General features: G+C 37.3%; 1 protein-coding gene across 2 annotated transcripts in view; it reads left to right on the forward strand.

The window, feature by feature from the left end:
* Positions 1-21,831, forward strand: part of ARHGAP15 (Rho GTPase activating protein 15) — a 948,827-nt gene that overhangs the window by 160,232 nt on the left and 766,764 nt on the right. For both annotated transcript variants that reach the window (XM_006880749.1, XM_006880750.1), the window contains one exon: positions 13,627-13,714. In XM_006880749.1, coding sequence (XP_006880811.1) covers positions 13,627-13,714 — 88 coding nt within the window. The remainder of the gene's footprint in view (positions 1-13,626; positions 13,715-21,831) is intronic.

Genomic DNA, 21,831 nt, shown 5'->3' on the forward strand with positions numbered 1-21,831 from the left:
GAGAGAGAGAGAGAGAGAGAGAGAGAGAGAGAGAGAGAGAGAGAGAGAGAGAGAGATTGTTAACAAGTTAAGCTTGTGTGATTCCACACTCAAAACTCTTGGCACCAACCGTCAGAAAGTAAAAAAGTTAACTGCATTGGCAAAGTCTGCTCTCAGGGACCTCTCTGGAGTACTGAAGATCAATGATGTCAGTCTAGAGACTAAGGTGTACCTGATACATTCCATGGTCATTGCAATTACTTGTTATGCTTCAGAAAGCTGGACAGTAACAAAGGATAGAAGAAAGATAGATGTCTTTGAGTTGTGGTGCTGGAGAAGAATATTGAACATATTGTGGACTGCCAGGAAAACAAACAGGTCTGTCCTGAAGAGGGTGAAACCAAGCTGCTCCCTAGAGGCAAGGATTTTGACGCTGTGTCTCACATACTTTGGACATGTGCCCAGTAGGGACCAATCCTTGAGGAGTGGTATTGTGCTTGGAAGGGTGGAGGAACAGCGCAGGAAAGGAAGACTCAGGATGAGATGGATTGACTCAGTGACTGGGGAGATGGAATTAGGTCTGTCAGAGATGATGAGATTGGCTTAGGATCTGGCAGGGTTCAGAGCTAATACATATATACAGAGTTGCTATGAGTCACAGGTGACTCGCCGACACATAACAACAAGTTAGCTGTAAGTAATATTGAAGACTGCCACATTCATCAGTTTACCACACTATAGTGGCTGTATGTTTATATAAAGCTGGAAGTTCTGACAGAGAGGTTCCAGATATTAGAGACAAGCTTTAGCAGAGCTTCCTTAACCAAACAGTCTAGAAAGAAAGGTCTGGAAAGCTACTACCAGAAACTAACCAGTAAAATACCTATGGGGCGCAATTCTCCATTCTTCAATAGAACATGGGGGTAGCAGAAGACCAGGATAAGTGTGAGTAAGCCAGAGTGTTTTTACAAATCTTACTTGGAACACACCTTTTTAAGGATATGACATCAAGATGTCATCCTAATATGGACCTAGTTTTTTCTTCAGCACTGTGTGCTTAGTTAGGGTCACAATCAAGCCTTCCTGTCCTAATTTGTTTTGATGTCATTTGCTCTTGGGGACTTTGCAGCAAGTGTAATAGAGAAGTCAAATTGCAGAAGATCACTTTGATTATGTGCTTTTCATCATATGTTTTGTTAAGATTGTCATCATTTGGAAACACTTGCTGTTATAGAGCTGTTACAGTGATGGAGCAATGAGACTGAAAGATATATGTGGGTCTTGGTGTCTCATTGACTCCTTCCCAATAGCAACAGACTACAGGAAGCTTAGAATATGATAGAGAAGTAGGTTCTTAGTCGTCAGAACTTTTAACAGTGGTAAATCAGTCATGAACAGAAAAGCAAACAGCCAATCTAAGTCAATGTGACCAAGTCAGGTAGCAAAGAGAGGTGATTCAAAGAGTTCTGAAACGTCTGAAGTAATCCCACCTGCATATCCCTCTGACTTTTTGATGTATTATCCTGTAATTACCTAAGAGGTAATTATCTTAACATAAGAGACAAGTAGAAGAGAATATAGGAGAAAAGAGGGTAAGCTATAAAGCTTTGACGTTGTGCAAACGAATGGGATAAGCTCATGCATTGATTCTTAAAATGGTAATGAATATTTTATAACCATTTTCCAACAAGTGTTCTCCACATAAGCAGCTATAGTGAAAATTGCTGTTATTATGTGCTGCCATCAGGTGTTCATTCGAGAGAATGCAAAGAGTTTTTGGCGAAGCTGATGCTTGTTTTGCATCTCTTGTCTTTTCCCACTTTGACAATTTAGGGTTTGTTTTATGAAGTTCTGTGAGATATTTCCCTTGGATAAAATATCTCTATCAATTATGTAAAGCAAAATTAAAAATCTTTATAGGAATTTACATCTTCTTCCTTTATGTTTGTAAGTTTCCATTTGTGTTTGCTTTTGGTGTTGCTCTATTTGGCATCAGTTTGATTCCAATTCAGGAGATGTCTGGTATGTGCCACAGAACTGTGGTCCATAGGAGTTTCACATTTTCCCATCAATATTATGTGTTTGTGCCGTGTGTGTAAAATTAAAAGAAATACCTACATTTCTTGTTCTAAGATCTATTTTCTGTTCTGAATCTTTATTATCAACTTGTCACATGATGGTTACCTGTATAGGAGTAGAATCTGGGCACTGTGGCAATGGGACAATTAAAACAGACTTTCAAGGAAAAAAAAAAGAGAGGAATGAACTGGGAGGCAGGGTAGAGAAAATAGTGTAACAATGAATGAATGGAAATCCAAAATCTCTGTAAATGTCCATTAAAATTAATAAAATAAAATTTTTTAAAAAGTAGTAGAATCTGGCACTGTTTCAGTCTATTTTGGGCACTTGCAACTTATTAATGTTGGGCATTTCCTGCCTTTAAGTCTTCTATTACTGGGGGTGGGGGGAGGGACTGACAAAAATACTTTAAAAGTGAAAATATCAAATTTTTTTTATCTTTTGGCTCCCATAAGTGGTTGGATTTACCTGGTAACATTGTGACAAGCATGAAAGGAAGGAATAAAAGAGATGATATACTATCATTAGAAAATAGCCAAGTTAGCCAACCGGTGTCCTAGCTTCCAGATCAGATTCTAATACATCTTGGGCCACAAAAATCTGTTATCTTACAATTTAACATGAATCTGAGTAGGCTTGCTTAACATGTCATTGTGATATTTTTAATGAATAACAAACTTAATGTCATCATTTCTAGACACACTGAAACACCAGAATGGACTTGAGGGTTCAATGAGCTTTTCATGAATTCCATGTTTATCAAGTTTATCCTTTTGGATGTTATAACCTCACTAGGTTTTGTGCTTTCCTGTGTAATAAATAATGAAGGACTATCACCTACGAATCAAACAGAGCATGTTAGAGGAATTTTTAAATTATAATTAGTCTTATTTTTTGTCATACAGTAATTTTTATATATTGTGTTTCATTCATATACCTTTTTTATACAATTATTTCAGTATATTGTGTTTTATAGAATTAATTTGACATTTTTATTATTGAGATTTTAATGAAAGCTTATAGAGAACTTGGATTTCCATTCACTCATTATTGCACATTTCCCTCCCTGCCCTCCCACCCCCCCCCTCAGTTCACTTTTTTCTTTGGGTAAAAGAAAAAATATCTTTCATTGTTATATAGTCCCCCCAACCCCAGACCAGTTTACTACGTAGCTCTTACTCTGGACTTTTGCCATGCCAGTAATACCTAATCATATATTCCTTCCATACAGTTATCTCCCTTGTCTGTTTCAGTGCCATGCACATTATTTATCATCTTTTCTTAGTTTCCCTCCAATTCTCATGTCAGTCCTGTTTTATAACAGTGGCATTATGCATCATTTATCTTTTTGTGACTGAGATATTTCATTCAGCATAATGTCCTCTATGGTCACCCATTTTATGTACTATTTCATTAATTCTTTGCTTTTCAGTGCTGCATAATAGTCTGTTGTGTGAATATATCACAGCTTCTCTAGCCATTCATTTGTTGATGGGCAGTGAGTTGTTTCTAACTCTTTGCTGTTGTGAACAATGCAGCAATAAACATGGGTGTCCAAATACCTGCTTGTGTGGTAGTTATGGTTTCTTTAGGGTATATTCCCAGCAGTGGAATTGTATTTCTATTTCCACCTTTTTGAGAAAGCACCATACTGCCTTCAATAATGGTTGCACGATTTTACACTCCCACTAACAGTGAATAAAGGTTCCAGTTTCTCTACAACCTTGCCAACATTTGTTGTTTGCTGCTTTTTTGAATTTTGCTGGCGTGAGATGATATTTCATAGTTGTTTTGTAGAGGAATTTTTAAACTCACGTTAATGTATTCTGCCAATGAGAGGTCAAATTCTTTGAGGTTTATCTTTTTTGCCTTTATAGATTCACTCATAGGTTTATATTTTGCATGTGGTAGACACTCAAGAGATACTTGTATCCAGCTTAGTGATAAAATCACCTTACACATATGAAATATTGGGTAAAATGTCTGGAACATAGTGGAGATTAATGCATGTAGGAATGTTCATATATTATTGACATATGTCTGCGAAGTCAGGAAGACCTCTGAGAAAGCCCAGGACCAGTCAGTCAAATAAATAATTTGAAAAAAAAATTAAGATAAAATGGTAGGAATGATATACGTGATTATGATTGCAATAAATTTGTGATTTACTGAGTCTGAGGGAGCTCTGGTGGTTGAGTACCTTAGGTTCTGTACTGATAACTCAAAGACTTAGCTTCTCTATGAGTTCAAATCCATCAGCAGCTCCTTGGAAAGAAGATGAGCAGTCTCCTGATAGGCATTTTACAGCTGCCAAAATCTAATGGAAGATTAGCTATGGGTTGGTCCAATTTCATGGTAATGAGTGAATAAGTGAATGAGTGACTTAAGAACTAAGACAGGAGAAAAAAATTCTAGGAGTGTTTTGTAGATAGGTAGGAGAAGAGAGAGGGGATATGTTTTTAAAAAGTCTGTTTTCTGTGCTGAATCACTAACACCAAAGTCTACCCCAATTGTTACCTATAAAGTTAGATGGCTCCTATAGAAATAAAAGGCCACATTTCCCCCTATTTTTTAAAGTAATGAAATAATATTTAATGAGTGTTGTTTCAAGTACTAGAAGACTTGGATGTGTTCCAAGAATTGGAACAGTTGGGGGGGATTGGTAGTAGAAGGATTGACAGTTGAAGCATTGAGAGTTGAAGAATTTGCAGTCTACTTTCTGCTCTGATAACAGCAAAGTCTAAAATTTACTAAAAACAAAAGTTGAGTCTAGTGTTACCAGATTTATTCTGACTCACTGTGACTCTCCATTAGGTTTACAAGGCTGTAAATCTTTTGGGGAGAACTGCACATATTCTGCGGTTTGATTCAAACCACCAACTCTTGCATGTCGTACAGTCAAACCATAGTTGTTCTAACATGCCATCAAATTGTCTATGACAATTAGTGATGCTAGGAACAATAGCTTTGAGCCTTGCCCTATCCTGAGCCAATCTCAGAGTCTCCCACACATCTGTTGCCATTATCAGTGTTACTATGTCAATCCATCTCATCCAGTGTCTTCCTCTCCTGTACTATCTCTCCACTCTTCCAAGCATAATGTTCTTCTCCAAGGACTTGTACCTCCTGGCAATGTACTAAAGTATGACATGGAGTATCAAAATCCTTGTCTCCAAGGAACAGCTTGGTTGCCACCCTTTCCAAGACAGACCTGTTTGTTCTCCTGAAAGTTCATGGTATATTCAATACTGTTCTCTAACACCACAACTCAAAGTATCAATTCTGCTTCTGTCATCCTTAGTCATTTTCAAGATTTCTGATGCATAGCAAGTAATCACAAAGACCATGGCCTGAATCGGGTACACCTTAATCTCTAGACTGGTACCATTGTTCTTCAGCACTCTGGAAATGTCTTAGCAGACTGTTTCAATGCAACTCATCTTTTCATTTCCTGATTGCTGATGCCACGAATGTTGATTGTGGATCCAGGTAAAATGAAAGAAAGTGTTAACAAACTCAGTATCTTCATCATCTGTTATGATGCTGTCAATTGCCCAGTGGTAAGAATTTTTGTTTTCTTGATATTGAAATGCAATCCATACTGAAGACTGCAGTCTTTGACTATCTGCAGCAAATGCTTCAGCTCTTCCTCAAATTCAGCAACCCAGGTTGTGTCATCTGCATAGCACAGGTTGTTGATGTCCAATCTGGACACCAGATTTCTCTTCATAAAGTCCAGCCTCCTGAATTATCTGCTGTGCATATATATTGAAAAATACGAAGAAAGAATGCATCTCTGAAACACTCCTTTTTTTTTTATTTTGAACCATGCAGTGCTTTATTGTTCTATTCAGGTGACTGTTTCCTGGTCTAAGTTTCACATGAACCCAATCAAGTGTTCTGGCACTTAATGTTAATCACAGTTTGCTGTAATCCAGAGAGTCAAATGCCTTTTCATAGTCAATATAACAAAAATAGATATTCCTCTGGACCTCTTTGCTTTCAGCCAAGATTCATCTGACGTTGGACATAATAGCAAATTCCTTTAGACCAGCATGAATTTCCTTCTTCATTACCATTGCCTCTTGATCATATGCTGTTTCATGAACTTCTGTGTCAGCCAATCATTTTTTATTTGGTGATTATATTCCTTCCAACTTTTTTTGATGCTTCTTGAATGATTCAATATTCTGTCTGCATTACCTTTCAGTATTGCAACTCAAGGCTTCAGTTTGTTCTTCAGTTCCATCAGCTTGGGAAATGACAAGAGAGTTTGCCCCTTTTGATTTTATGACTCCAAATCTTTGCATTTTTCATTATAATACTTTGTTTTGTCTTCCTGAGCTGCTCTTTGAAACCTTCTATTCAGCTCCTTAATTTCCTAATTTCTTCTCTTTGCTTTAGTTTCTCAGCATTCTAGTGCAATATTCAGAGCCTCTTCTGAGATCCATCTCATTCTTTTCTTCCTCCCCTGTCTTTGTAATGACCTTTTGCTTTCTTCATGGATAATATTCTTGATATTCTCCTGCAGCTCATCTGGTATTCTTTTGTTAGTGTCCAAGGTCTCAAACCTGTTCTTGAGGTGTTGGTTTGTTTTTTGTTTTATTTTTTAAAAAATTCAGGTGGGATAGATTCAAAGTCATATTTTGGGTTTCATGCATTTGTTTTAATTGAACTAGCACATGATTAGTTGATTGTCTGTTCCATAGTCAGCACCTGGCCTAGCTTTCCTCAGTGTAGTAGCATGTGAACCTCTCCATTGATTCTTTCTACAGATGTTATCAATCTGATATCTGTGCAGTCTAGTCCATAAGGTGAGGTGGATGTGTATAGTCCCCAATTATATTTCCTGTAAATGGTATTATTTGCAATGAATAAAACATTTATTGTCTAAACTTCTATCATTCTATCTCCAGGCTCATTTCTGCTACCCAGTCCATAGTTTCAGAGAATGATCCTTTTTCCTTGTTCCCAACTTTTACATTCCATTCATCATTTATTATTACTAATGAATCTTTGTTGCATGTTCAATTGATTTCCAGTTGAACAAAAGTTATTAGACACCTTCTATTTTGTCCTGTTTAGCTCTAGTTGTTTGTGTGTATATTTGAGTGATAGTTATACTAATAGTTCTTCCTCATGTGCATATGAATATTATCCTGTCACTCACAACACTGTATTTTAGGATGAACCTAGAAATGGTCTTTTTTGACTGTGAATACAACTCTATTTCTCCTCACTTTTTTCGTATCTGGTGTAATAGATTATATTCTTGGCTGATTCAAAATGACCTATGCCAATCCATCTCAGCTCACCAAGCCTAATGTATCAATATTTGTGTATCCCATTTTGTTAATAATGTCTAATTTTCATACAGTCATACTTCATATATCCCACATTCCAATCACTAGTGTCTGTTTGCAATTGTTCCTCCTCATTTGTGTTTCTCAACTAGAAGATTAGACTACAGTGCCACATCTGCTAATCTAAATGTACTCAATTGTCCATAGGGTTTTCAAAGTCCTGTCATCTGGAAAGTGGATGGCCAATCTTTCTTCCTAGTCTATCTTAACTTGGATGCTCAGCTTTAGTACAATATCTGAGAGAAAAGCATTTTACCCAAAAAAGCAGATAAAAGACCCTTCTACATTATATAGTTAACAGATTTGGAATTGGTCCCACCCCTTCCATGCATGTGTTATGATTATGTCCCATCATCTTGCTTCCCTCTCCTATCCCTCCTCCCATTTCATCAGTGCCACTCTTCCCCATACCACCTGATATGATGGCTTAGGCCTCCAGTCACTTTTGTTCATTCATCATCTCTGTACTCAGTAATGATGGCCCTCTGAGGGTGGGGCACAGGTCCAGCATTGCACAAGTCAAAACTGTAAGTGTATTTAAAAGTGTTTCTCAGAAACTACTTAGCTCACTTGTCCATGACACATGCTCCAAAATTGTAGGAGTTAGTATTTCCTGAAGTGTCACTCAGTTTTGTGAAGAGCAGTCCTGAAAGAACAGTTATGAAAATCATGAAAGATTAAAATCAGGACAAAAGTAACAATTGTTGTTTAAGGGTACTGAATATCCCATGGACTGCCAAAGAATAGGGAACTATATTGGCCTAGTGGATAAGAAGTTGTGCTGTCAACCCAAAGACAGCCTATTCCAATCCAGCAACTGCTCTGTAGCAAAAAGATGGTATATCTTCTCTCATGTGATTTATAACCTCTGAAAATCTATCAAAAGGACCAGGTATAAGTTGATTACTACTCACCTGAAATGAGAGAGAGAGACAGAGAGACAGAGAGAGAGAACACAAAGAACAACAACAACAACAACAAAAAACATTCTTGGTGGAAATACATCCAGGGTTCCATGGTGCTCTTTGGAGGCAAGGGTGATGAAATTTCATCTTTTCTACTTCAAGTATATTATCAGGTTGGAAAGTCATTAGATAAAGACGTAATTCTGGGCAAGTTACTGTGTCAGAGAAAGAGAGAGAGACTTTTAAAAGATAGTTTGGAATTGTCACAGTGACTGACAATAGGTTTAAATATGTTGAAGATTGTGAAGATATGTCAGGATAGGCAAGCTTTCTATCTGTTGTTCATAGGGTCACTGTGATTCATAGTTAACTAAATGGCACATAACAACATGAAATTATTATCTTCAATGATAATAGAAGAAAAAACTGAAAAAATCTTAAAAGGGCATCTAAAAGAGTTTCAGGAATATTTTATTATTTGCTTTGAAAAAAATTATTTCAAACAGTAGAATTTAATTTTTGGAAAATATTGATTATCTAATATATTGAAGACTGTGTAGTCTATTTTAAAAAGAGCAAATAATGCTGCATATGTCTAAGATGTCCAGGACCTAAACTTCCTACCTACTTGAGCTCATTTATCTGATTTCACCTAACATGGAATAGTTCACAGAAGTTCAAAGCCCAAATAGAGAACCATGAGGTAATTGAATTTCATGCAACTTCAGTTCTAACTCGTTCCAAATTTAAAGAAAGAGAGAGTAATGCCAACAAGTTCTATAAACGATCAACATCTGAAACGGATTCAAATCAGAACCATTTATCCAAGGCTTACTATATACAGGAAGCAAATATAGTATCTCCTGCCAGAAGATTAAAAATACAGTGGGAAATATAACAGGCAGGTTAAATATGGGTTTCCTCACTGTGAGGCTGTTCCATACTCACTGCCCACATGCTAGCAAAATAAAGAGGCTGAGAAAAGATAACTAGCCAAATGCAACAGTTCCTTATTTCTGTGTGGGACCATGATTTAAAATCAGGAAAGGTATGTGGCAGGATTGTATCCTTTCTCCAATACCTATTCAATCTGTATGCTGAACAAATAATTTACAAAGTCAGACTCTGTGAAGAAGAATTTAGCATCAGTATTGGAGGAAGATTCATCAAAACCTTATGTTATGATGACACGATTTTGCCTGCTAAATGTGATAAGGATAAGTGATGAAAAGGATGAAACTCTGAAGGTTATGAAATACAGAAGATAAGGACTGCAGCCTTCAGTATGAATTACATCTCAACATCAAGAAAACAAAGGTACTCACCACACTCTACATTATGATAGATGGAGAAAGGATTGAGGCTGATTTCAATGTTTTCATCTTGTTTGGGTCAACAATCAACACCCTTGGTACCAGCAGTCAGGAAATCAGGAGATGTATTTCATTGAGCTAGTCCACAATTGGGGACCTCTCCAAAATTATGAAGAGCAATCATGTCAGTTTGAACACTAAGGTGCAGCTGATTCAGTCCATCTTATCCATTAAAGAGTGGACAGTGCATAAGGATGACTGAAGAAGAATTTATGCCTTTGACTTATATATAGTGCTAGAGAAAAGTCCTGAATATCCCATGGATTGCCAAAAGAACAAACAGATATGCTGTGGGAAAAGTGCAATTAAAGTGTTCCTTGGAGGCAAAGGTAGTAATGATTCATCTTTCATGCTTTAAACATGTAGTAAGTGAGGTTATTCCTTCAAAAGAAAACCATGATTAGAAACATGGAAGGTTAGCAAAAGAAAGGAAGATATCCATCAGGATGTATTGATATAGAGACTTCAGCAATGGACTCTACTGTGTCAGAGATGAGGAGGATAGCATAGGATAGGACAGGGTTCAGGCCAGCTATTCACAGGGTCACTAGGAATCGTACTTGATAGTTGATTGGTGGAGATGAGTTCATGGGGGTATTTAGCACTCATCTCCAATACCTCAAAGGCATCAATTCTTCTTCTTTCATCCTTATTAATTATCTTACTTTCAGATACATAACAAGTAATTGAAAAATATATGGCTTGGACCAGATGTACCTATTCTTCAAATTGCCATCATTATGCTTCACCACTTTGAAGAAGTTCTTGGTGTAAGACTTTCCCAATGCAATATGTCTTTTGATCCCCTTGTCTACTGGTGCTAAAGGTATTCATTGTGCATCCATTAATAATGTCTCTCTCTTCTCCATATATATCATGACCCTGCCTATTGGCCCAGTGGTGAGGATTTTTGTTTTCTTAATGTTGAGATGCAATCTATGCTGAAAGCTGTAGTCTCTGATCATCTGTTGCAAGCATTTAAAGTTTTATATTCAGCAAGCAGGTTTGTGTCATCTGCTTAGCACATAATGTTGGTGAGTGTTCCTCAGATCCTTCCACATTTCTCTTTGTATACAGTAAAGTAGAATGTACTACACATTGTATTATATCAAGGATAATAGGAGGAACTGCTGTCATAGAATCAATTCAGATTCAAAGTAAGTAGAGACTTCCCATCTTTCTCCACAAAGATGATGGTGGATTCGAATAGCCAAACTTTTGATTAGCAACCTGATGTGTATGTACTTACATCATCAATATCTGTTTATTGTATTACAGAATGCATTAAAAATCATTACCCAGTGTGAGCTTTATCTTCTGCAGTGTATGTTTCGTTACTCTATTTTATGAACTTATCAGTTGAGCAATTTACTTAACGAATCTCCTATATTTTGGTATTTTAGAAAGAGGATTAAAATCATAATGTGCTTTATCTTTTGCATGTAACCCTGGTTTTTTTAATTACTGTTTTAGGATTAATTGATATTCATCTCAACTAAATTTCTAGAAATAGACCTGCTTTGTCAAAGTATATATACATTATTAATTTTTGTTGAAATATATTTTCATATTACTTTCCAAAAAGAATGTATCTGTTTATACTTCCTCCATTGACATATAAGAGAGCCCATTTTTCTACACTATTATATTTCTAATTATTATCAGTCCTTTCAATCCTTGAAAATTTGACTCCTAGTGAAATCACACTCTGTAAAATTATTTTGAACTAAGCAGCTGACACCTTCTGCCAATTCCAACTTTTAGCAATCCCTCCATTTAGACTCCAAAGCTAAGAGTCTTAGAGGGTGGAGAGTGGTCATTTTCTCTGGCTACGTAGCTTATGGTTGTCATTATGCACTGCTGTTGAGTTGGAACTGACTCATATCGGACCATCCAGTGGGTTTTTAGAGGCAATAAATCTCATAGAGAAATTTCCCATCTTTCTCCCATATGCAAGGTAGCTTCTTTCCCCTCAAACTGCCACCTTTGGATCAGCATTCTACATGCAAAGTCATTATGAGGGAATTGTGCCAAGAAATCTGGAGAACAACCACTTGGCCAACTGACTGGAAGAGATCTATATTTGTTCCCATCCCAAAGAAAGGTGACTCAACAGAGTGTGGAAACTGTAGAACAATATCATTGATTTGACATGCAAGCAAGATTTTACTGAAGATTATCCAAAAACGACTGGAACAGCACATCAGCAGAGAACTATGGGGTCGTTGTACTAGGGATATTATAGCTGATGTTAGATGGATCTTAGCTGAAAGCAGAGAATACCAGAGGAACGTCTACCTGTGTTTCATTGACTATGCAAAGGCGTTTGACTGTGTAGAACATAACAAACTGTGGCTGACTCTGAGAAGAATGGCAATTCCAGAACACTTGATGGTTCTAACGCAAAACCTATACTTAGACCAGGAGGCAGTCATCAGAACAGAGCAAGGGAACACTGCATGGTTCAAACTTGGGAAGGGCGTATGCCAGGGATGCATCCTATCTCCATACCTTTTCAACCTGTATGCAGAATAGATTATCTGGGAGGCTTGTCTCTATGAGGAGAATGTGGGGTCAAGATTGGTGGAAGATCTATCAATAATCTACATTATGCAGATGACACAACCCTGCTTGCTGAAACTGAGGAGGACCTGAAGCACTTGCTGCAGAGGGTCAAGGACTGCAGCCTCCAGTATGGATTGAGGCTCAATGTCAAGAAGATAATGATTCTCACCACTGGGCCAATTGGCAGCATCAGGATGAATGGTGAAGAGATTGAGATTGTTCACAGCTTCAGTTTGCTCCATAGTCAACACTCTCGGCACCAGCAGCCAGGAAATTAGAAGATGTATTGCCATGGGAAAGTCTGCTGTTAGGGACCTCTCCAAAGTACTGAAGAGCAATCGTGTCTCTCTGGAGACTAAGGTGGCCTGATAGAGGCCATGGTCTTTGCTATCACTTGTTATGCATCAGAAAGTTGGATAATCACTAAGGAGGATAGAAGGAGAATTGATGCCTTTGAGCTGTGGTGCTGGAGAAGAGTATTGAGGGTACCATGGACTGCTAGGAAAACAAACAGATTCATCTTGGAAAGGGTCAAACCAGGCTGCTCCTTGGAGGCAAGGATTCTAAGGGTCCATCTGACATACTTTGGACATGTTGCAAGGACGGACAGGTCCTCAGAGAGGGACATCATGCTTGATAGAGTGGAGGGACAGCACAGATGGGGAAGGCCCCCTATGAGGTGGATTGATTCAGTGGTTGGGGTAATCGGGATAGGTGTGTCGGAGACGGTGTGATTGGCACAGGACAGAGCAGAGTGTAGGGCGACTCTAAGGCACATGACAACAACAACAAGAGAACAATTAGTCTCCTCTGGTAAAGATTTACAGCCTCAAAAAACAAAGACGGGTCACTATCAGTCAGAATCATCTGATGGCAGTTGATTTTGTTTGGAGGTTTTAAGAATTGACACAAGCTGGTGAGCTGTTCAGACTCTGAACTCTATTAAACCAATGAGCAGAAGCAACAATGGAGAAAGAGGTTCTGATTCATACATTACTATCATTAGCTTGCTATAGGACACAGGCTTTTTACTGAAGCTGTGTATATATACGAAAATAGGACATTCAGTACTTAATTCCATATCATCTATACATTTTAATAAATATATGGCTCCCCGCCTTTACTAAGCCTTTTATTTTTAATTACTTTTGGTGTTATTTTTTTACATTCACATTGTGTTGTATACAATCATTCCTGCACGTTGGGTCTCATAAGTCAATTACCATTGATCTGTGCTCACCACTACCCCATTTTTTTCAGATTCTGTGGCTTTCAAGAACCCAGTTAAAAGTGAAGATGATGGTCTCATGCATGAATGCACTCTTCAACTGATAATTTTTTTTCTTTTCTTTTTCTCTCAAGGAAAAACTGGGCTACTTCCTGGATTGTCCTTTCTAGTAGAAAAATCGAATTTTACAAGGAATCCAAGCAACAAGCTCTCTCTAACATGGTGGGTAGATCTCTGCTTATACAGTTAACCTCTTCCAGAAATAAAATAGAAGTCAAAGTTTAGTCTCATCAGAAATCACACTAACACTTCCAAGCTGCAAATGTCTGAGAGCTGATGGAAGAAATGACTCAATAAACTTTTAATCAGATGAAGGGAAAATAGGACTTAGTGTCTGTTTTATTAAGTGGTGCATTTGGAGAATAATCACAAAACGAGATGAATGGTAAGACGCTATCTCATAATGGGAAGGTAACACTTTAAATTAAGGTGCCATTTAGAAATGCTTTATTCTTATTTATGAAATGATCACTAAATGCAGCAACTTGCTCAAATAATGTATTATAAAGTATGTTATAAAATGCATTAGTAATAAATGCTTAAAGGATGATGCTATGGGAGGCTGTTTTAAAGAATATTGTAAGATGTAAATCGTATTAAACCATGTATGTGCATCTTTAATACATGAATTTAAGTTGTTATCTGGCATGCTATAAAGTGCTTCATGCATTAATAAATAATAATAAACTGTTTATAAATGGCACCTTAATATAGGGTGTTACCAATGAGGCAACACTCTAGTTTAAAAAGTGATTTTTTATCTTTGTCTAACTGTGACATTCACTATATTCAGCTAACCTTTTTGAAAATTTCTCATGACTCTATCTAATGGAGCTAATATAATTTCTGTATCCTATAGTTATTTCAAAGTGAAATTTGTAGGACCTCTTCATTGTACCTGGAGGAAGGCTTCACATATGCCTGTAAAGATTTGACAGCAATAGTTAGTAGGAGCAATTGCAAGCTGGTTACTGAGGTAATTCAAGCTCAAACTGTTGCTGCGCAAACACCAGAGCTGCCACAAGATGTAGGAGACATTGGATGGGCAGCGTGTCTGACAGCCTCCTGATTAGGAAGGGCTTGGGGCAGGAACTGACCTGCCATACCCCATTGGCCAGATGGGTGACAGGAAAAAGGGGTTACTGGCAGGAGTGGACCACAATGAACTAATTTATATTTGGCAGGTAATAAAACGATGGAAAGTTCTTTGCTCTCCAGCCTCTAGTGGTGTTTGCTATGTAATCCTCTTTAAACAGAAAATAGAAAATCATTTGCTAGATTATTTGTTAAAGAAGATTTGAGTAAGAACAAAAGGTAGCATTTGGCTTGCTCCTGATAATTGCAGTAGTCTTTGTCCCCAGTGGCTTGCTGATTTTGGAGGCTTGATGTGGTCCAATCTGTAAACTAATTATGAATAAATAAAGAAAATATATCTCTATCCTTTGTATTTTTCAGTTGAACTACTTGAGAAATTAGTTTTAGCATTTGGTTTAGTTTTTCTTTTTTGGCAACAGCAAGATTGAGATAATCTTTTTAAGAAAAAGAAAGTACTCCTAAGGGCAAGGCACAAAACAGTTCCCATCCACTGGCAGGCTCCTTTGTTTTTTTTCTGAGTTCTAAGGTGGAAGCCAGGAGTGGAAAGAAGGTGGCCAGTGTGGCTGAGTTTTGCTGCTGAGGAGATGCCCTTGGTCCTGCTGATTGAGAACTCCCCTGGAGCAGTGTGTGTGAATGTGCTGGGATAATGGGACAGATCAGATTCTAAATGAAAGTATTTCATTTGGTTTTAGTTTATTATTTTAATCTTTCCCTACCAGATGACATAATAACCAGTCCCATTATTTTATCCAGGGGAGTAACCATACCATTTAGCTGGCAAGCAAACTTTGCAAGGGTACTCATTCTTTATACACATCCTGTTATTTTTTTTTTAGGACTTGTTGATAATTGTCAATAAATTTTCTTTTAGAAGAAATGGGTTAACATTATTGGCAGTCCCTATTCATTACTTCTGGCTCTATATTCAGTGGTCTTATGGTTTCTCCCAGGCAACTCACTGTCTTCAAAGCGAATTTAGGGCAGGAACTTACTGTGTTTTGTGGTAATGGGGTAGGGTGGGGTGTTGAATTATAGATTCATGTTTGTACTGCATGAATTGTCTTGCTAGTCAATTTCTTGGACTCATTTCTAACTCAGTATTAAAAGCCTAATGGGATAGGCCACATTTACCAGTTGCAGTCTCAGAGAAATGATACAGTGATTGCCAGGCCTTGATTAAAGATGCTGTGGTTTTATTTTGAAAGCGATTTATACTCAGGTTTCTGAATTTTCCTTGAACCCAATTCCACATGTCCTGGTATTCATTGTTCATTGCTTCTGGGGAAAAAGTCTGTCCTTTCCTCCAAGGGGTCAGTAGAAACTGCCCCTGTGAGTACAGAATGGGGTTTAAAAGAGCAAAGGCATTTTAATCTTTACACAAACGATGTTTGAATGTTAATACTTCAGACCAAGTAACTAAGAAGAGGGTTTTGAAGTCCAACCACAGGGGACTTAATTCCAATTTTGCCATTTACTAAAATGACAAAGTTGTTTGACTTTTTTGAGCTCCAAAATCCTGATCTGCAAAATAGGGGTAATAATGTCTGTCAACAAACTCAGGAAGACATAAAATTAGCTAATAAAAACAAAAATTACATAATGGTCATACATCACTATACTCTTTGGTAATAGACTATTAAAATGTATAGAGTATTTATTATGGAGTTGTTGCTGTTGTTTTGTGTGGAACTGACCCATAGCTGGCCCTCCAGTGGGTTTTCAGAGGTAGTTAATCAAACTGGAGGAGATTTCCCATCCTTCTCCCATGTAGCAGCTGATGGCCTTGAACCACTTGCCTTTGGGATTGCAGTGCAGCTTCTTGCCATTATGCTACCAGAGTACATAAAATAATATTGTTGTTAGTATTAGGTGCTATGAAGTTCATTACAAGTCATAGTAACCATATGAATATAATATTAATAAACATTATATTAATTTTGAACTTTGAGTTTTTCAGAACTAAATAGAAGAAAAAATATTAATACAAGGAACAAAATTATATATGTAAGAACACCAATGTGGTTTTGGGAGCATGAAGTGTTGTGCACTGCATAGTGAACATAAAGCATTATCCATTTAGGACTGTTAGTGTAACCTCTGGCAGATCTATATGTATTTTTCTGAAGAAGCTGTCTTCCTCCATTAACTTATACTCATCATTTTCATATTTAATCCAGCATTTTAGGAAGTGATATAGCTGATCCATACTCCATATTTTTCTACCTTCATTTCTCACTGTTGTGCCTTTAGGGGTTTTTTTAAATCATTTTTGCATGCATGTACCGTCAAATCAGATCTGACTGGTACAGGCGGAGATTGTCCCTCCTTCCCCGGCAGAGCATCTGGTGGATTTGAACCATTCGCCTCTGGGATCGTAGTTGCAGCTCCTTGCCACTAGGCCACCAGAGCTCCCCTGTGCCTTCGTTTTATAAGCAAGATGTATTTTAGCAAAAGCAAACCTACTCTGAATCAGATAATCAATATACTTGCATAGATTAGAAATTCTAGTCTTTGTGACCTCAGTGACTAAAGAAAAAGAACTATCATAGCTATCCAATATTCTACTTTTCTTTTTTTATAAAGTCATTAAAAACAATCATCTACTATCACTATTTCTAATATAGTACAAAGGGCATTGCAAATTATCCCAACCTCAGATATAACAAAACCAGAACCCGCTGCTGCCAAGTTTATATTGACCCATAGCAACCCTCTTGGACAGAGTAGAACTGTCTCATAGAGTCTTCAAGACTGTAGCCTTTACGAAGCACTTTGACTAGTCTTTCTTTCTTGGAAAATGAGGGAGTTTGAACTTTGACTTTCATTGCCAGCCAAGCACTTAACCACTGCACTGATAAGGTGACTATTCCAAATATAAGAATAATATTTCTCAATGAAAGAGTTTTTACCAAGAAAGGTATCTATCCCTTTTAGACATTTGCATACATTACCTCTGTCTGAACACTTCAGAGAAACTTGATCCTACTAGTAAATCCTACTGTAAAGATGAGCTTTAGTAAACCCCTGTTGTTGCTGTTGTTGTGTGCTTGTTGTTGTTGTGTACCATCGAGTTGGAAGCAACCCATAGCTGAATCTTCAGTAGTGGGTTTTCAGAGGCAGTTAATTGTATGAGAGGAGATTGTCTTTCTTCTCCTGTGGAGTAGCTGATGGATTTAAGCAATGTACTTTCAGGATTGCAGCACAGCTTCTTACCACTAGACCACCAGAGCTGCTTTAAGTGCTGGAATATGTAGGAAATGACAGAAGATCGATTGATCTATCTATCTATCTATCTATCTATCTACCTATCTATCTATCTATCTATCTAATGTCTATCTCTTGTTGATTGCCTTCAAGTCAAGCACTGTTCATAGCAAATCTATGAACAGAAGTCCTGAAGCCCCTCTACAATTATCAATATTTATCAAAGTTCATAGTTTCCAGAGGCTTGTGGTTTAGGAAGTAGATATATGAATCACATTTTATTTTTTTTAATTTGATGAAAAAATAATCTATGGGGTTTTTTTTCGAAAACAAAAAGCCTAACATTTATTGATCAAGTAGCTATGTAAGTGAACACTTGTATATTTGTCATCAACTTCTTTCCTTTTCCAAAAGTTAACCATGAAACTACATTTGAGCAATTTTTTCCTTATCTTTCAATACCATTATCACACTTATTCTTAAAATCCTTAAAAACATATAAACATGTTTCCTTTGTTTTATTATTCATAGGAGTGTTTGTCTTCTTTCTTGCTTCTTTCACTAAGTATTATTTATATTTCTCTTTAATCCTTGCATTCATTCCTTGCATCCATTTTTCACTACTGGTTCAGAAGCTATATGATTTATTTCTCTATTATTAATGATTGGTCTAGGATTAGTGTTTATAATTCAGTCATATAAACCTGCTTCTAATTAAGTGCATTATCCTCTTTCAAAGTATTACGTTACTGAATTTTTAAATTTGCTACCATCAAATTTCTGTGGCACCTGAGATGAGGTTTGGAGAAGAGGAAAGCTCCACCTCTCTCTCCCCTCCCAGAGTCCCAAAACTATTTCTCTGGCAATGGCATCCTTGGGGGTCCCTGGCCCATTTTCCCTGTTGTACCTAAGATGAGATTTGGAGATGAGGGAAGAGATTAAGATAGTTAACAATTTTAGTTTACTTGGTTCTACTGTCAACACTCTTGGTAACAGCAGCCAGGAAATCAGGAGACAAATTGCATTGGGAAAGTCAGCTGTGAGGGACCTCTTAAGAGTACTGAAGAGCAACGACGTCAAGATGGAGACTAAGGTGCTCCTGATCCAGGCTATAGTCTTCGCAATTATGTGCTGTGCATCGGAGAGTTGGACAGTGGATAAGGATGATAGAAAGAGAATTGATGCCTTTGAGTTGTGATGCTGGAGAAGAGTGTTGAATATACCATGGACTGCTAGGAGAACAAACAGGTTTGTCCTGGAGAGGGTGAAGCCAGAATACTCCTTGGAGTCAAGGATTCTGAAGCTTTGTCTGATATACTTTGGGCATGTTGCAAGGAGGGACTGGTCCTTGGAGAGGGATGTCATGTTTAGGAGAAGGAGAAGACGACCTTAGATGAGATGGATCAATTCTGTGAGTGGGATGGTGGGAATGAGTGTGTTTGAGACGGCGAGGTTGGCACAGGATAGAACGGTGTTTAGGGCTCTTATACATAGGGTCGCTATGAGTCACAAGCGACTTGATGGCACATAACAACAACAACAGCAACCATCGAATTAGTTGTGACTAATAGTGCCCCTCCATTGAGTTTCTGAGATTCTAACTTTTTCATGGTTTATTTTTAAAAGTTGTTTGTTTGTGTTGTTTTTTTAACTCAAGTGGAAATTTACATATTATATTGGTTTTTCATTCAATCATCCAGAGACATTTTGTTTTATAACATTAATGATATTTGATAAAAATAATTTTTGCAATGCCTTATTTCATCCTTTCCAGAATAAGCCTATTTACTCTCTTGGCAGTGACTGGTCTGTTCAATACTCTTCTCCAGCACACAACACAAAGGCATAAATTCTTCTTCTGTCATCCTTAGTCATTGCCCAGCTCTTTGACACATAGCAAAGACAATAGTAATTGCAAAGACAAGGGCCTGGATTAGGCACACCTTAGCCTCCAGATTAATATTGTTGTTTTTCAGCACTTTTGAGAGGTTACTGACAGCAGCCTTTACCAGAGCAATTCGTCTTTTGACTTCTTGACTATTGGTGGCAAGAGTGTTGATAGTTGAGCAAGTTGAAATTATTAACAACCTTCTCTCCATCTGCCCTGGTGCTACCAGATGGCCTATTGGTGGGAATCTTTAACTTCTTCACTGAACAGATCATTTGGGAGGCTGGGCTTTCTGAGGAAGAATGTGGCATCAGGATTGGAGGAAGATCCATCAACAATTTGAGTTATGCAGGTAGCACAACCTTGCTCACAGAAACTGAGGAAGATCTGAAGCATTTTTGGCAGAGAGAAAAGGACTGCATTTTTCAGTATGGATTGAAGCTCAACATCAAAAAGATAAAGATTCTCACCACTGATAAATGTTAAGCTTCTTTAATTTCAGTGACTCACATTTTCATTTCTAAATGGTTTTCACATTTTCTATGACATTTGTTCTTGCTAGTGCTTTCAATCTCTCAACTATGGCTTGCAGATTCTTCACTTGCATTTTGTGATTCCTAAATCTGGAATCTTGGAGCACCCATCTCTGCTGGTTGTTACTCACAGTGCTTGTTTCTTCATGTATTTGGTTATTTTTGACTACACATTTATCACTTTTTTGTAATAATAATAAAGGAGTATCTCTGGGATCTAAGCTATATGTATCTTATTAATTTTTATTTTGTCTTTCCAAGAAGACTAACCCAGGGAAAAATTACTTCTAAATAAGTGAACAGTTCTATTTTCATCAATTCTACTTCAGAATGATAAGGAAGGGAGTAGCTATACTATAATTTCTCAGGTACAAGATTATTCTGTCTCCTTATATTTTCACTTGCATTGATTATCATAACAAGAGAGTCTTCTTCATAATCCTTGGAGATTGTTGTTGTTGTTATGTGCTGTTGAGTTGCTTGCCATTCATAGTGGCCCTATGTACAATAGTTCTGCTACCTTCTTTTAAACCAAGCTTATTGTCTCTGACACATCTCCCTCCATTACCCTAGTCACTAATAAGTCCATCTCATTGAGGATCATCCTCTCTTGTGCTCCACCCTTCCAAGCATGATGTCACTCTCCAAGAACTGGTTCCTCCTTGCAACATGCCTGAAGTATGTCATACGAAGCTTCAGAATCCTTATCTCCAAGAAGCAGCCTAGTTTCACCCTCTCTAGAACAAAACTGTTTTGTTCTCTTGGCAGTGCATGGTATATTCAATACTCTTCTCCAGCACCACAGCCTAAAGTAGTCAATTCTTATTCTATCACCCGTAGTTATTGTCAAGATTTCTGATGCACAGCAAGTGATTGCAAAGATTATGGCCTGGATCAGGCACACCTTAGTCTCCAGACTGATATCATTGCTCTTCAGTACTCTGGAGAGGTTCCTTGGGATTAAAGAAAGGGGATAAGCTTGGTATCTGTTTCCTCTGATCACTTTATATGATCTCTTTCATGTCTTCTTAAGTTGTCTTGTGAGATTTATTTGTCTAACCTCAAATGTGTAGTATATATAAATGTAATTTTTAAAACTTCAATTTTGTTTCTCTAATATTTACCTTACCCCTCAGACTTCAGATTTCTTCCTCTCCCAAAAATAGTGCCTCAGAAGTCATGACTCTCTTTGAGTTTTTCAATTTTCTTAAGACAAATTTTTAAAGATGTATTTCATTCAGCTTTTTTTTTGTTGTTTTCAGCTGGTGGGTTGACACAAATAACATAACTTCTTGTTATAATCTACCTCACTTTAATTTAAATATTCATTTGGTTAATCAACTTTGTACTATTTATATAAACCTTAGTGGGAAGAGACTTCATAAGAATATGTATTGAAATCCTACAATGAACAGCTTGCTCATTAGGGCTACAAATAAGGCACAGAGATATAATCAAGATATGATCTCTGCCTTAAAACAATTCTGCCAAAAAATATAGTGAGATAAAGCAAGAAACCTGGAAAGGGATTTTTGGGGGTTTATGGGGGATGTGTGTGT

This window comes from Elephantulus edwardii, unplaced genomic scaffold (assembly GCF_000299155.1).
Source record: "Elephantulus edwardii isolate Elephantulus edwardi_28Jun2011 unplaced genomic scaffold, EleEdw1.0 scaffold00010, whole genome shotgun sequence".
NCBI classification, from domain to species: domain Eukaryota; kingdom Metazoa; phylum Chordata; class Mammalia; order Macroscelidea; family Macroscelididae; genus Elephantulus; species Elephantulus edwardii.